We start from the raw sequence: 16,479 nt of genomic DNA on the forward strand, positions 1-16,479 counted from the left end.
ATTGTGTTCAAATGGTGCTCCAGTTGTTTTGGGATTGCACCCAAGGAGCCTATGACTATTATTATTATTATTATTATTATTAAATTGCTGCAGTTGTTAAGTGACTCGTGCAGTCACTAAGTGAATCTGGCTTCCCCTACTGACTGCTTGTCGGAAGCCGGCTGGGACGGTCACAGGTGGGACCCACTGTTGACTTACCAAGGCCCCTGCAAGCAAATTTTGCAGGGGCCACAATTGGAGGGAATTGAGGGGAGGGGACTGGGGGAGGGAGCCGAGCCGATACCTGTTTTGAGGCTTTTGACGGGGAAGGTCGCCTGGGCCAAGAAGTTGGGGTCGCTGAACATGTCTTCCTCGTACACCACACAGCGCAGAAACGCAAAGTCTGGGTTGTTGATGTCGAAGACAAACTGCTTGACCAGCCAGACGGGGTTGAGGCCGTTGTCGGCTGAGCGGGAAGGAAGCACAGCACACGTCCACGTTAAGTTGCTTGGTGGGTGGGAGACCCCGCTTGGTCAGGGTGGGGTGGGGGGGATGACCGATTTACACATTGTGTAAAAGTGGGGCAGGACGGGACCCGGTTGTCGCATACACATGAGGGCCCATTCGACAACTTCAACTCTTGCCCTTTCTGACGTGGCACATTTAAAAAAAAAAAAATACTTAACTCATTTTACAGCCCACCTTTATTGTTTTTACAAATAACTCGGCGAGTATATCCAATGCACTTTCCTCCTCCTGTTTTCCCCACGACAACAACCCTGTGAGGTAGGTTGGGCTGAGAGGGAATGATTAGCCCAAAGTCAACTAGCCGACTTTCTTGTCTAAGGCGGGGCTAGAACTCCCAGTCTCCTGGTGATTGGCCTAAGGCAGGGGTAGGTAGCTGACTCAGGAATTCTAGGAGTTGAAGTCCATGAGTCATAAAAGAGCCAAGGCTGCCTACCCCTGGCCTAAGGTCATCTATCTGGCTTTTTTCTTTTTTTAAAAAAAAAGATATTTTATTGTTTTTTTAATTTTTAAGAAAAAGTACTCAGGACACACCGTGGTGTTTGGGTAATCAGACATTCAAAGGTAAAAACATAAACAACTCAACTTAATACATTTACTGTCCCCTCTCGATTTCCCTCAAATAACATAATACGTTTAAAATATTCCATTTCTAAATTAAATTTCTATTACTACTAAACCTGTTTTAAAGCTTTATCAGTTTACAATTACCATAATCAAATTTAACTTAAATCAACGTTATCAATTCAGGTATCCCTTCCAGATGTATTCTAGTTCTTAATCTCTCTCATCCTTTCTTTTATCACCAATCTCATTTATTTCTTCTTCCACTACACAATAACTATCTTAGTTAAAAAATAATGTTAAACCTTAATTCATTTCAATTCATTACACAAACTTCAAATTTCATCCAACTGATTATCACACCTTATCACATCTATGTTATTGTACAAAAAGATCATCTAACTAATTTAAAACACTCCATTAATTATTAAAACCATCCCAATCTAAAAAAAATCAACACTTTTTCAATTCCAATACATAATTTTCATTAAAATAAATCTATTATTCCAAAAAGAACATTCTTAATCTATTTAAAATATATGTTCTAAAAATCACCCTTGTATATATATATATTTATATTTTTTCTTGCTTCTAACTCTATATCATAATCCTTAAAACAATCCATAAATCCAACATTGCCTTTTAATCCATTACACAATTTTAAATTTCTCTTTTCAGTCTAATTCTGGCTTTTTTTCTGTGCCAGGCAGGTTTCCATAAAGACGCTTCCCTTTCGGCCAGTAGATCTATTTTTGTTGCTTGCAGTAGCCTTTGAAAGGATAGAAATCCCATCCTCTGCATTAGACATCTCTTTCTCTCCTCCTTGAAGCATCGTTGCTTTGTAGTTTGAATTCTCAATCTTTGCTTCTTCTGTTCCTTAAGTTGCAGATGGAAGGTTTGTAAGATAGAATAAGTTTCTCTTTTATCTCTGTTGATTCCTCTTCTAGTATGTTTTGATTTGTACCATAGTCAGATGTAGCCTGGACATCCATTTGAGCGTTTGAAGTGAAATTTCTGGATCTTAGCTCTGTAATAAACTTTTTCATCATAGCACATATTTCTGCAGTAGCCTCCTAGATCTTTTCCAATATAAATGTACAGTTTAATTGTGACTAAGGTTTCTCCATTTTAATAGTGATTAAAAAGAGTCTCTTTTTTTCTTTTTTGTGGAGGCTATATTTGATATAATTTAGGCAATATCCACCCCCACAGTTCCCACAGCTGCACAACTTATCTTTTCTCTTCAAAAAATCAGGTCCCAAGTAACCAGAAATTGCAGTATTAAATTTTCGCCACTAGATGTCCTCAGTAAATTATCAAAGGTCTTTTCCAAACACCATTTCCTTTTTTCTATCTTTTAAAGTATAATGTGAAAAAAGAAATAATCTTCCAGCATAGGATGATAGTACAGTTCTTAGAAAGAGAGGAAAAGAAAAAAAAAATTTTCTGTACCCCAAAAACTATAAGAGTAAAATATAGTCTTTAAAATTTTGTCCTATTTTTATAGAACGCCTTTCTTCCCAAAGAATGTAGAAGCTGCCTTTTCAAGCCAGGGAAATAATTCCAACAAGATTCTTACAGGTACCAAAAACAAAATAAAATAGAGAGAATAGAAAAAAAAAATCTCACCCAGATTCACCACGGGGGTTCTTACAGATTAGATGTTCTTTGACTTGCAGTTTGAAGCAGCAGCGTGATCGGCCATTTTACTGGCCGATCTTTTTCTCCGTCGGCCCTCAGAGATAGCTCAGACAGCTGAAGGAGCCGCCGCTCCTCAGCAGCCGAGCTGAGCCTCCTCGACAGAAGTCGCACCCTCCAGGGTGACTTTTGACCCACATAAGGGCCTACCGGCGGAGGGAAGGCTAGCCGACAAGGAGATGAGTCTCCCCGTGCGATTAGAGACGCCGCAAACCAGAACCGGAAGTCATCTATCTGGCTTTTATGCCTAAGGCAGAACTAGAACTCACCATCTCCCGGTGATTGGGCCAAAGTCACCCAGCAGGTTTTCATGCAATAATGCAGGACTAGAACTCACCGTCTCCTGGTGGTTGGCCTAAAGTCATTTAGTTGTCTTTCATGCAATAATGCAGGACTAGAACTCCCAGTCTCCTGGTGATTGGCCTAAGGTCACCTATCTGGCTTTTATGCCTAAGGCAGAACTAGAACTCACCATTTCCCAGTGATTGGCCCAAAGTCACCTAGCTGGCTTTCATGCCTAAGGCGGGACTAGAACTTTTTGACCACTAGACTAAACGGGCTGTCATCATCATCATCACCACCCAGTTGGCAGGTTTGGTCCCACCCAACCCGGAGGACTCTCCGAGCTGCAGAAATGGCTCCAGCTGGGACCTCTTCCACCCTCTTGCCTCCAACCCAACGGCATGATGGGAAGACTACTGGGAGAAAGGAGGGAGACACCTGCTCTCCTATTTTGGAGACTCCTTAACTGGGAGTCTGTCTAAAGCAGCCTGGGGGACCTGCAGAGATTCTGAATTTGCTCAGTTGATCGAGGGGTATCTAGGTGGTCCCTGATGCCCCTGGCCAGGTGTGGCTCCATGAAAGAGAAGTCTCAGGACCAAAGCAAACCTCCCTCTCCAACATCGGTGAACACACGTCTCCCGCTGGATGAAGCTTTGGCTGCCATTCAGACAAACCCGGAAGACACGAGGCCGTCCCTCGATTTCCTACCTACGACATCCGTCTTGTTTTTGCCGTTGTCAAACTCCGAGCCACACACCTCCACTTCCACAAAGGGGCAAACGATGCTGCGGCCGTTTTTGGGCAGGTGCCGGGCCCCTAAGATCTGGAGGGAGGAGGAAGAACGGGGTGAGTTAGGCAGGCAAGGCGGGACCCGCAAAAACAAGCGGTAGCCAAGCCAGAGGGCAGGGCAGCGTCCCGTGAGGTCCCAGCTGACTGACCTGCAACTGGACGGTGATGGGCTCCACGTGCTTCAGGCTGCTCTTGTTGAAAGGCTCAAAGAGATCGTCCCGCATCATGTCCGGCTGCAAGACGTAGCCACTGCGCCCACCCAGCATGAAGAGCGCCTGGTTCAGCTGCATCGGTTTGTCTGGAAGGAGAGAAAAATTAGGATTAAGAGGACAGAACAGCTGAAGGGGACCCTGTGAGGTCAGAGCAGGGGACAAAGGGCCTTTGGAGAACGTAATGGTATGTGTGAAAGGCCCGGGGAGGTGGAGGGAAGAGAGGCTGCCTAGGGCAGGGATACCCAACTTATGGGCCTGTTGTGATTCCTCACCAGCCAGTGGACCCGGCAGCTGAGTCAGAGGAATCAGAAGAGGAGGAGGACGAGGGGCCTGGAGTAACATTAGACTCAGAGGAAGGCTCTGAGGAGCTCCAAGACTTTGATGAGGAGCCCGGCCCCTCTACTCGCGCTCAGGCTGAGACACGGCTGTGCTGGGAGTCTGAGTTGGACAGTGATGAAGAACAGCTGGGACAAATCCCAGATGCACGAATGCGCAGGCAAGAGAAGCGAGTAGGACAGAGGAATGCAATGGGGCGGCTCCAAAGGCAAAGGAGACGGCATTAGGAAGCCACGCCTTGGCTGCATAATAAATGGGAAGGTCTGGGAGGTGCTGGTGGCCGAAGGCAGCCGTTTGTGTTGAGGAATTGAGTTTCTGTGAACTGTGTTTTGTTTGCCTTGGACATGGACTCAGGTCTGTGAATAATAAAAGGGGACTGGTTTTTTCCTGCAGTTCCAGCCTGCTTGTTGGAAGAGGGGTTTTTCCTTGGGAGCAGAACAAGGACTCACATAGGCTGGGACAGAACAGGGCCGTGGCCCACTACGGGGCCATAGCCTCTTGGCCAGCGGGCTGTGGCAATGGCTGGCCGGTGCACACACGTGGACGCGAGTACTCCCACTCACACTAGCAGTCCCGTTTGCACATGCGCTCATGCACGTATGGGGCTGCTAGTGCCGGGCAGCTGTGCGTGGCCTATTTGTGCATGCACGAATGGGGCCGCTAGTGCCGTGCCTGTGCACGCAGCTCCGTTTATGTGTGCGCATGTACGCACCAATTTGGAAATTGCTCTCCTTCCCTCTGGGCCATGAGCCCAGAAATGTTGGAGACCTCTGGCCTAGGGAACAGTTAGCTAAGAGACGGCATAGCCTGCAGCTGCATAACGGGCGGAGGAAGAAAGTCAGAAAGGTCCCCCCCCTAATTTATCAGTCTGTTAAAAGAGGTGTTGAAGTCCACAAGTCTTAAAGAGGCCGGCTTTGGAGATCCCCTGATCTACAGCGTTAAAATGTTAAAATATTACGATTAATTTACCAGGCGTCTGGAAGTTGAGGGCCACTAACTGGCTGCCACAGATCCACATCGGCAACGGGTCGTAGTTGGAGGAGTCGAGGCGCTGCCCCTTGGGGTAGACGCGGCTCAGTTGTCGCCGGTTGTATTGGAGGAATTTTTTCCCCTTGCTGCGATTGGCGTATTTCTCCGCCTTCGTCTCCGGGAAGGAAGACATGTCTCGGTAACAGGCTTTCTCCGTGCCGATCTCTGGAAAGGAAAACGGGTCAAGGAATCTGCTGCGGTTCAGCGCCACACCTGCAGAGTGGGGAGGGGGAATACGGGAAGTCCTCCACTTACGAGCACGAGATTTCAGTTGCTAAGCGAGACAGCTGCTAAGTGAGTTTTGCCCCATTTTATGACCTTTCTTCAAGTAATTTGTTACGGGAACCGCTGCAGTTGTCAAGCTAGTAACACAACCGTGAAGTGGTCCAGTCTCTTTTTAAAAACTATGTCACTGACTTGACAACTGTGGTGCTTCCCTTAACGACTGCGACAAGAAAGGTCATAAAATGGGGAAAGGCCAGCCTGTAGTGAAAAAGAAGTCGGGATGACGGGACACGGCAACTTACTCTCCTCGTCAAAAGGCACCGGGCGGCAATAAACGACCAATTCTGATAGCTCCAGGGCGATCTTCTTCCTCCGTTCCATGATCTTCCCTTCCTGCATCTGCACATGATACAGACAGACCCCGATCAGGAGACGTCTGGAGACCATCTGTTCCACCCTTCCGTACACAGGGGCACATAACAGAGCAAAGGGTTGGGATTGATTTGCCATTGGCCTATAGCTGTCCTTTTGGAATTTGCTATGCCAGTGGACCTCATTGCGTTATTAATGTAAGTGATGTCGTGTTATTATGCTTGCTATGTTCCAAATTATTAGCCGAATAAACCTCTTAAAGTAAGAATTATTGTTTTGTGTTGCTGTCTCTTGTCTTTTTCATTGGGTTTTCCCACAACAGCTATTAGTAGTTAGTCAGAGTGAATTCTTCTCCCAGAGGAGAAACCAAGAAGGACTTGTCGTGTACCATCTGCCAGGTGCCAATGTACCACAGATGGTACCCGTACCACTGGTTGAAAAGTCCTGTCCTATCGTATCCTATCGTATCCTATTCTATTCTACTCTACTCTGTTCTATTCCATTCATTATTGTATTGTATTGTATTGTATTATATTGCGTTGTTTTGTATTGTATTGTACTGTTTGTACTGTACTGTACTCTACTTTGCTCCATTCCGTTCCGTTCCAATCTAGTCCACTCCACTCCACTCCACAGCCCTTGGATGCATCCCAAGTGCCCTCCTGTCACCTCTGACCCCAGGACCAACTTTCCCAAAGTTGCAAGGCTGCACAAGTGCAACCGGCGCCTGGTGGAGCCCACCCAAAACCTGAGCAACCCGGATCTCCAGCCAGAACCTCCCGTCGGGAGGAGACTCACCCTGGCGTCTGCGTTCTGCGTGACCTCCCGGATCTTGGCCACCCAGTCGTTCAGCTCCTCCAGAGAATCGGTGGCAACGTCCAGCGACTGGGATGGGTGGGTCATCTGCTGAGAATGGATGGTGAAGACAAAGGGTTTGGGGCTCCTGGCGTCTTTGGAGATAACTACAAGGACATCAGAGGGGCGGCTTTACTGAAAGAGGCCCCCCCAACGCAGGACGGGGGTCGGGAGCATGCGGGGCGTGGAGGGAGGGTTGCGGCTCTCCCAAAAAAGGGGCATGACGACTTGAAAAGGACGACGATGGACTGGTTTGCCACACAAAAAATCACTGGTAGTCTTCAACAACAGCAAAGGTCCTCTGTCATCTGTCAGACTTACAACCAGTGGTGGGATTCAGCTGGTTCTCACCGGTTCAGGAGAACCGGTAGCTACATTTACCTGATTTTGGAGAACCGTCTGGCTTCCGGAAGTCTAGTCTAGGCCTTGGAGGCCTGGAAGAGGCCTCTCAGGCCTAGAGCAGCCCACGGGAAGTGCATAGATGCCACTTCTGTAAGTCTAGTCTAGACCTTGGAGGCCAGGAAGAGGCCTCCCAGGCCTAGAATGGCCCACCGGAAGTGTGTGGCTGCCACTTCCGGAAGTCCATTCTAGGCCTTGGGGACCTGGAGGAGGCATCCCAGGCCTAGAACGGCCCACCGGAAGTGCGTGGCTGCCACTTCCGGAAGTCCATTCTAGGCCTTGGAGACCTGGAGGAGGCCTCCCAGGCCTAGAACGGCCCAACGGAAGTGCGTGGATGCCACTTCCGGAAGTCCATTCTAGGCCTTGGAGACCTGGAGGAGGCCTCCCAGGCCTAGAACGGCCCACCGGAAGTGCGTGGATGCCATTTCCGGAAGTCGTTGTGGGCATCAGAGGCCCAGGCCCGCATCGAATAAGACAACTGGTTGTTCAGGTATTTGAATCCCATCACTGCTTGCAACCATTCGTTTAGTGACCTGTTCAAAGTTACAACGGCACTGAAAAAAAGGACTTATCCGTTTTTCGCACTTACGACCGTTGCAGCATCCCCTGCGGTCACATGATCAAAATTCAGACGCTTGGCACCTGGCACGTACTTATGACGGTTGCAGTGTCTTAAGAGTCCATGGGATTCCCTTTTGCGGCCTTCCGACGATGGAGAAGACAGATTACAATTGAAGCCATGTTTTCCCTTGCTAAGCAAGACAGTTCAGGGAGTTTTGACCCATTTCATGACCTATCTTGTCGCAGTCATTAAGCAAATCGTTACAGTTGTTAGTAACACAGTTTTTAAAAAGAGACTGGACAGCCACGGGTCTGAAATGGTATAACATTTCCTACTTGAGCAGGAGGTTGGACTAGAAGACCTCCAAGTGTCCCTTCCAACTCTGTTATTCTGTTGTGTGAGGTTGTTAAGGGACTCTGGCTTCCCCGTTGACTTTGTATGACCTTGGGACGCTGCAACCGTCGTAAATACGAGTCAGTTGCCAAGCATCCGAATTTTGATCCCGTGAATGCTGCAACGGTCGTAAGTGTGAAAAATGGTCACAAGTCCCCCTTTTTTTTGATACTGTAGTAACTCCAAGAGGTCACTAAACAAATGGTTGTGAGTTGCAAACTATCTAAAAATAAAATAATATAATACGTAAAATAAAATGAAAAGATAAAACAAATAAAATAAAAGGATAAAACAAATAAAATAAAGCATAAAAAGTAAATAAAATAAAAAATAACAAAATAATAAAATAAAGATAATAAAATAATAAAATAAATAATAAAATAAAAATAATACATAAAAGAAAATAACAAAATAACATAAAATAAATAAAATAAAATAAAAAGATTAAAATAAAATAATAATAAAATAAAAAATAAACAGTATAAAATGAAATAAAAAACTAAAATACTAAAATAAATAAAATAATAAAATAAAAAATAATACATGAAATAAAAAATAACAAAATAATAAAATAAACAAGATAATAAAATAAATAAGATAATAAAATAAAAAATAATACATAAAATAAAATAACAAAATAACATAAAATAAATAAAATAAAAAATATTAAAATAAAATAAACAGTATAAAATGAAATAAAATACTAAAATAAAATAAATAAAATTAAAAAGATTAAAATAAAATACTAAAATAAATAAAATAATAAAATAAAAAATAATACATGAAATAAAAAATAACAAAATAATAAAATAAACAAGATAATAAAATAAATAAGATAATAAAATAAAAAATAATACATAAAATAAAATAACAAAATAACAAAATAAATAAGATAATAAATAAAATAAAAAACTAAACTAAAATAAATAAAATAAAAAAGATTAAAACAAAATATTAAAATAAATAATAAAATAAAATAAATAGTATCAAATAAAATGCTAAAATAAAATGAATAACATCTAAATAAAATAAAATAAAACTAAATAAAATCAAATATAAAATAAAATTAAAAAATACTAAATAAAATCAAATATAAAATAAAATAAATAAAATAAAACTAAGTAAAGTAAAATAAATAAAATACTAAAATAAAATAAAACACTAAAACAAAACGCTAAAGTAAAATAAAATACTAAATAAAATAAAATAAAATACTAAAATAAATAAAATAAAATACTAAATAAAATATAAAATATAAAATAAAATAATAGAGCAGGGTCCATAAAAATGGCGCCAGACCCCCAGGCCCCACGAACGAGGCCCGAGCGCCCGAATGCCCTCCGTCGAGGCGCTCCCTTACTCACCGCCAGCCACGGAAGCTCGGCGCAAGACACTCACCCACGTGGCAAGAGGGGACGTCAATGAATCCTTTCAGGAAGTTCCCCAAAGGGCTGTTCTCCACGGACTGGGGGGGGGGGAGGCGGGGAGGGGGTAGAAAAGAGAAACAGGGAGGGCAGAAAGGTTAAAAGGCAAAAAAACGCTTCTATATATTCTTTAATAATGTCACTTTTGTTCATGGATTGCTCTGACGGTTTTTAAACCAGTGTGTTTTAAACCTGGGCAACCTTAAGCTGCGTGGACTTCAATTCCCAGAATTCTCCAGCCAGCACAGCTGGTTGGGGAATTCTGGGAGTTGAAGTCCCACTGTGGAATCAAATTCGGGATGCAAAAACCAACAATCAAGCAAGGTTCGTTGCAGTCATTAATTTATTCAGCCTTCACTGGAGGAATTCTCTCCGGAAAATTCTGAGACTTGTAGAAATAAACAGAGGCGCTCAAATTTATTCATTTCCAGAAAAGAGGAGAAAATAATCGTTATCTATACATAAGTTAATAGATGATGGAAGCAACATCAACCCTGCTTATCTTCAAGAAAGAGTTATTGGCTTAATCCAATAGACCTTGAACTTACAACATTTTGTTTAGTGACCCTTCAAAGTTAAAATAGCATTGAAAAAAAAAGGATGTTTTTCAGACTTACGACCGTCCCACCATCCCCAGGGTCACAGAATCAAAATTCAGGTGCTTGGCAACTGACTCGTCCTTATGACGGTGGCAGCGTCCCAGGATCACGTGATCCCCTTTGGCGACCTTCCGTCAAACAAGGGGAAGCCAGATTCGCTTTACAACTGCAGTGATTCACTTAACAACTATAGCAAGAAAGGTCGCAATATAGGGCAAAAGTCACTTAACTGTCTCGTTTAGTGACAGAAATTTGGGGCTTAATTATATTGCCTGTCTCTGAACTCCCTTCTCAAACAAAAATGGATGTGCACCCTCCGTCTTCGGTTCTCCCAGATGGGGTGGGTGGAGTTCCACCCTCCTAGTGGGAAAGGGGGATGGGAAGCTGGCCAGGATCAAGCCAACATGGCTTGTCTTCCCTACATTCCCCATAACTTCGAAAAAGTTGGGGAAAAACTCACCGCTTCGTCCTGCTCCGGCACGGAGGCACTCAGGATCTCCTCCACGTAGTTAGCTGGGAACCAGAGCTGTTTCTTCCCGCCGTAATCGCCTCGCCACCTGACAGGGAGAAGACACGGCGTTGGGGTTTGCGACAACGCAATACACAACGGCACAAAGCAAAACAGGAAAAGCAGCGAGGCGTCCCTTCCCGTCGCAGCCTCAGGGCTGCACCTGTAAAGGTATTCCTCCACCTTTGGGATTTTGACCCCGGAGCAAGGTGATGCTTAAGGCAGTCGTGCCTGATTTTACGACCAGTTTTCCCCGTGGCCGTGAAATGAATCACGGTGGTTGTGAAGTGAATTGTGAGGCTATTAAGCAAATCCAACTTCACCCATTTTAGAAGGTCACAACTGGCGACTGCATGAACCCAGGATGCTGCAATGGTTGTTGCCAAGCGCCCGGATTTTCATCACGGGAGGGTGAGGATGCAGCGACAATTTTAACTACGAATGCTGGTTATTAGTCTTTTTTTTTTTCAGTACTATTGCAACATAGAATAGTCGCTACCTGAACGCTTATAAGCCAAGCACTACCTGTAATGTAGATGTCCCCAACCGATGGGCCACAGCCCACTACTGCTACACGCAATGCACATGCTTGTGCGCATGCTCAACCCCCCCCCCTTGTGCTACTGTTGCCGTAAGTGTGTGCGCAGCAGCCATGTCACTAGTAATGCATGGACACTGGAAGCGCCACAAGTGGCAGGTGGACCGTGGTGTGATCCTCCCGTGGGGGTGGCAGCATGATCCTTGCGCTGGGGGCGGCATTGCTGCAGGCCACAGTACAATCCTCACCCTGGTAGTAGCATCGCCGTGAGCCTGGAGGCGCGGTACCACAAACCTCACACAGGCGCCAGTGTCACTGACAGCCTCACGTGCACGCTTGCAGCCCTAGCCGCGTGGTGCGCATGCTTGCAGCCTGTTTGTACGTGTGCACGCATATGTGGCTAGCATCGCCGTGAGCCTGGAGGCGGTGGCACCACAAGCCTCACATGGGCGCCAATGTTGCTGAGAGCCTCATGCGCATGCTCGCAGCCCCATTTGCATGGTTCGCATGCTCGCAGCCTGTTTGTGCGTGCGTATGCACATGTGGCTAGCATCGCTGCAAGCCTGGAGGCGGTGGCACCACAAGCCTCACACAGATGTCACTGTCACTGAGAGCCTCAGGTGCATGCTCGCAGCCCCATTTGCGTGGTGCGCATGCTCGCAACCTGTTTGTACGTGCGCACGCATATGTGGCTAGCATCGCCGCGAGCCTGGAGGCGGTGGCATCACAAGCCTCACACAGGCGCCAATGTCGCTGAGAGCCTCACGTGCATGCTCGCAGCCCTGTCTGCGTGGTGTGCATGCTCCCAGCCTGTTTGTACGTACATGTGGCCACATTCACATTTGCGCGTGCGCGCGTAAGGCACCTTCCCCTCCCTCTCCCACCGGGCCGCCAAAACAAAAAGATGAGAGATCCTGCTGTAATGGGCCTTCCATTAAGGCAGAAGTGGGGGAACCACGGCCCCTTTAAGACTCGTGGACATCAACTCCTAGCATGGCTGACTCAGGAATTCTGAGAGTTGAAGTCCACAAGTCCTAAAGGGGCCGTACCATCTCTAAATTAAGGGAGGCCACCCTTGTCATCTCTTCCGAAACCCTGGAGGTCTTTAAGAAGAGACTGGACAGCCCTTGGTCTGAAATGGGACAGATAGGGTTTCCTGCCTGAGCAGGGGGTTGGACTAGATGACCTCCGAGGTATCCCTCCAACTCTGTTCTTCTGTTACATTTGGGGGCCGTTTCTCCCTTAGCTGAGATTCCTGGCTAGTTCGGACCAGTCTAGCCATGGAAACTTGAAGTTTCTTTCTCCCAATTCATCTGGGACTAACCATCCGCCGTCCTGCTTGTCCACGTTGTGGATGATGGCTTGTTTGCAGAAGGACAGTTCGTCTTCTCGCTGGGCTTTGTAGTCGTACAAGGCCTTTACGGTACACTGCAAAGGGAAAAAAAGTCGGTCCCGGTAGTCCTCCATTGATGACCACCGTTGACCCCAGAATAATTTATGTTGCTAAGTTAAACATTTGTTTAGGGAATTTGGCCCCGTTTTACGACTTTTCTTACTGCGGCCCTGAACCGAATCCCTGTGGTTAGTCACATGGTTGTTAAAGGGATCTGGCTTCCCCATGGATCCTGCTGGTCGGGAGGTCGCCAGTGGGGATCACGTGGGACATTGTGACCGTCATAAACGTGAGTCACTTGTCAAGGTTCTGAGTGCGAATTGCACGCTGCAATGGTCACACGTTTGAAAAATGGTCCTCACTCGCTGAAAAAAGGGACTCAGGACCAATTTTCACACTTACGACCGTTGCAGCCTCCCTGCGGCCGTGTGACCAAAATTCAGTGGCTGTCTTGGTTTTTTTTCTCCCCTTGAAAAGCTTTCGCTTCTCATCCAAGAAGCTTCTTCAGTTCTTCATGAACGGAAAAAGCTTTTTGAGGTGAGAAGTGAAACATTTTCAAGGAAAAAAGCAAAGAAAGTCCAATTTGCCTTTAGGGGAGAAAGTGGCTGTATCTAGTCTTAAGATTGCAATAGGCAAAGTGTAGAAATAAGCCCCCCATCTTGCCCACTTACTCTCGCCACAGGCATCTTGTTGGCCTCCACGTAAAAGTGAGGACTCCTCACCTCGTACAGCGCCCCATAATCCAGTTCCTGTCAGGAAAGAAAGAGATTCGTGACTAGAACATGTGGCCCCATTTTTTTTAAAAGAATGATTTTCCCATCCCAGAGACTTTTAAGATTTGTGGACTTCAACTCCCAGAATTCCCCAGCCAGCACAGCTGGCTGGGGAATTCTGGGACATGAAGTCCACCCATCCTGAGGGTGGCTGAGATTGAGTCACACTGCTCCACCCCATTGCTAAGGACCCCAACATGGAAGAAGCACTCCAACACACAGGGAGATAAAAATCCATGTAGGACCTTTTTTAGTACTAAAGAGTTTTGATTAATGCAGGGGTCTTCAAACTTGGCCCTTTTATGACTTGTGGACTTCAACTCCCAGAATTCCTCAGCTGGGCACGCTGGCTGAGGAATTCTGGGAGTTGAAGTCCACCCCTCTTAAAGTCTATATCAGGGGTCTTCAAACTTGGCCCTTTTATGACTTGTGGACTTCAACTCCCAGAATTCCTCAGCTGGGCACGCTGGCTGAGGAATTCTGGGAGTTGAAGTCCACCCCTCTTAAAGTCTATATCAGGGGTCTTCAAACTTGGCCCTTTTATGACTTGTGGACTTCAACTCCCAGAATTCCTCAGCCAGCGTGCCTGGCTGAGGAATTCTGGGAGTTGAAATCCACAAGTCATAAAAGGGCCAAGTTTGAAGATCCCTGAGTTAGTGACTAAAAGCTTAAAGCAGGAGTCTTCAAACTTGGCAACTTTAAGACTTGTGGACTTCAACTCCCAGAATTCCTTAGCCAGCGTGGCTGACTGAGGAATTCTGGGAGTTGAAGTCCACGAGTCATAAAAGGGCCAAGTGTGAGGACCCCTGGACTAGCGCATCAAGTAAAAAATTAGGCCAGACTGAAAATAAATTCTCACTCCTTCTGCAAACTACTCTCTGCTGTGTGTTCTTGTTGTTACTACTCTACTGCTCTTTCTGTTAACGCCTCCATTAGGCCGAGCCAGTTAGGAAATAATTTCTAAATGAGAAAGAGGCAGCTCTATATGATGGGAGTTGGTCTAGGTAGCTCCTTCCAACGTTAGGGTTTTAGGGTTTCATCCTGTCCGTGCAGACCTAATCAGAAAGAACAACAGTCCAGGCAGGTAGTCCAATCTCTTGCTAAGTCACTGCTCAGCCTTCTTCTTTATTCCAGCAGAAATAAATCTAATGCTGGATTTGGGGGGAAATCAGGGGGGATTGGGCCTTCCTTTCCTTCCTTCCTTTCTTTTCTTCCATCTTTCCTTTCTTTTCTCTCCTTCCTTCTCCCTTTTTTCTTTTTTCTCCTTCCTTCCTTCTCCCTTCCTTTTCTTCCTTCTTTTCTTTCTTTTCTCTCCTTCCTTCTCCCTTCCTTCCTTTTCTCTCCTCTCCTTCCTTCTTTCCTTCCTTTCTTTTCTCTTTCTTTCCTTCCTTTTCCCTTCCTTCCTTCCTTTTTTTCTCTCCTTCCTTCTCCCTTCCTTCCTTTTCTTCTTTCTTTTCTTTCTTTTCTCTCCTTCCTTCTCCCTTTTCTTCCTTCTTTTTTTCTCCTTCCTTCATTCTCCCTTCCTTGTCTTCCTTCTTTCCTTTCTTTTCTCTCCTTCCTTCTCCCTTCCTTCCTTTTCTCTCCTCTCCTTCCTTCTTTCCTTCCTTTCTTTTCTCTTTCTTTCCTTCCTTTTCCCTTCCTTCCTTCCTTTTTTTCTCTCCTTCCTTCTCCCTTCCTTCCTTTTCTTCTTTCTTTTCTTTCTTTTCTCTCCTTCCTTCTCCCTTTTCTTCCTTCTTTTTTTCTCCTTCCTTCATTCTCCCTTCCTTGTCTTCCTTCTTTCCTTTCTTTTCTCTCCTTCCTTCTCCCTTCCTTCCTTTTCTCTCCTCTCCTTCCTTCTTTCCTTCCTTCCTTTTCTCTCCTTTCTTTTTTTCCTTCCTTTTCCCTTCTTTCCTTTTTCTCTCCATCCTTCTCCATTCCTTCCTTCCTCCCCCTTCTTTTTTCTCCTTCCTTCCTTTTCCCTTCTTTCCTTCCTTTTCTCTTCCTTCCTTCTTTCTTTTTTTCCTCCTTCCTTCTCTCTTCCTTCCTTCTTTCCCTCTTCTTTCCTTCCCTCTTCCTTCCTTCCTTCCTTCCTTCCTTCCTTCCTTCCTTCCTTCCTTTTCCCTTCCTTCCTTTCTTTTCTCTCCTTCCTTCTCCCTCCCTCCCTTTTCTGGGCTGGCAGAAAAGGGAAGCCATGCTGGCTGGGGAAAGCTGGGCGTTGGAAGTCCAGGTGTCCTAAAGTGGCCCAGGGTGGGCCGGGCAGAGGGACCCCTCACCGCCGTGCCCATCCTCTCCAGGGTCTCCTCGTTGATGGGGTACCGCAGCTTCATCTTGCGGTAGAGGGGGTGCTTCTCGTAGTAGCTGACCAGGTCGAGCAGGCTCTCGAATTCGGCCGAGCTGCCCAGCGTGAAAAGCCGCCCTTCTTGCTGGACCCGGCAGTGCTTGATCTTCCCCTCGGCCCTGCGGGGGAGGAAGGCCGAGAGAGAGGGTCCGCAGACCACATTAGGTCAAGGAGGGAAGCAGGGAAAGGGTCAGCCCTTTGGGACACAAGCAGGCTCTGCGTGAATTGTGGAAACGTGGCTTAGCAGTCGGAGGGGTGTCGAAAAGGAAATTTGATCGTGTTTCTCTGTCCCTTCTTCTTATAGCAAAGAGAATCAAGGTGAGGAATCTTTAGGCTCTTCCTCACCCTCTCCCGTCTATTTTATATCCGGCCTTTATTATTTTTATACACAGTCTAAGGCGGCAAACATAGCCAGCACACCTCCCTCCTCCGATTTTCCCCACAACCACCACCCTGTGAGGGGGGGTGGGCGGAGAGAGAGGGACTAGCCCAAAGCCATCCAGCTGGCTTTCATGCCTAAGGCAGGACTAGAACTCACAGTCGCCTGGCGGTTGGCCCAAAGACACCCAGCTGGCTTTCATGCCTAAGGCGGGGCTAGAATTCACAGTCACCTGGCGGTTGGCCCACCTAGCTGGCTTTCATGCCTAAGGCAGGACTAGAACTCACAGTCGCCTGGCAATTGGCCCAAAGTCACCCAGCTGGCTTTC

General features: G+C 46.1%; 1 protein-coding gene across 2 annotated transcripts in view; it reads right to left on the reverse strand.

Moving 5' to 3' along the window:
- The window catches only part of LOC120319640 (1-phosphatidylinositol 4,5-bisphosphate phosphodiesterase gamma-1-like), a 94,206-nt gene that overhangs the window by 5,028 nt on the left and 72,699 nt on the right, over positions 1-16,479 (reverse strand). For both annotated transcript variants that reach the window (XM_039368717.1, XM_039368718.1), the window contains 11 exons: positions 15,708-15,891; positions 13,354-13,431; positions 12,614-12,717; positions 10,704-10,800; positions 9,619-9,685; positions 6,810-6,973; positions 5,942-6,038; positions 5,355-5,579; positions 3,987-4,135; positions 3,757-3,871; positions 284-445 (listed from right to left, as the gene is read on the reverse strand). In XM_039368717.1, the coding sequence (XP_039224651.1) occupies positions 284-445; positions 3,757-3,871; positions 3,987-4,135; positions 5,355-5,579; positions 5,942-6,038; positions 6,810-6,973; positions 9,619-9,685; positions 10,704-10,800; positions 12,614-12,717; positions 13,354-13,431; positions 15,708-15,891 (1,442 nt within the window). The remainder of the gene's footprint in view (positions 1-283; positions 446-3,756; positions 3,872-3,986; positions 4,136-5,354; positions 5,580-5,941; positions 6,039-6,809; positions 6,974-9,618; positions 9,686-10,703; positions 10,801-12,613; positions 12,718-13,353; positions 13,432-15,707; positions 15,892-16,479) is intronic.

This window comes from Crotalus tigris, unplaced genomic scaffold (genome assembly GCF_016545835.1).
Source record: "Crotalus tigris isolate CLP2741 ecotype Arizona unplaced genomic scaffold, ASM1654583v1 scf7180000020908.629646, whole genome shotgun sequence".
In the NCBI taxonomy this organism is placed as follows: Eukaryota; Metazoa; Chordata; class Lepidosauria; order Squamata; family Viperidae; genus Crotalus; species Crotalus tigris.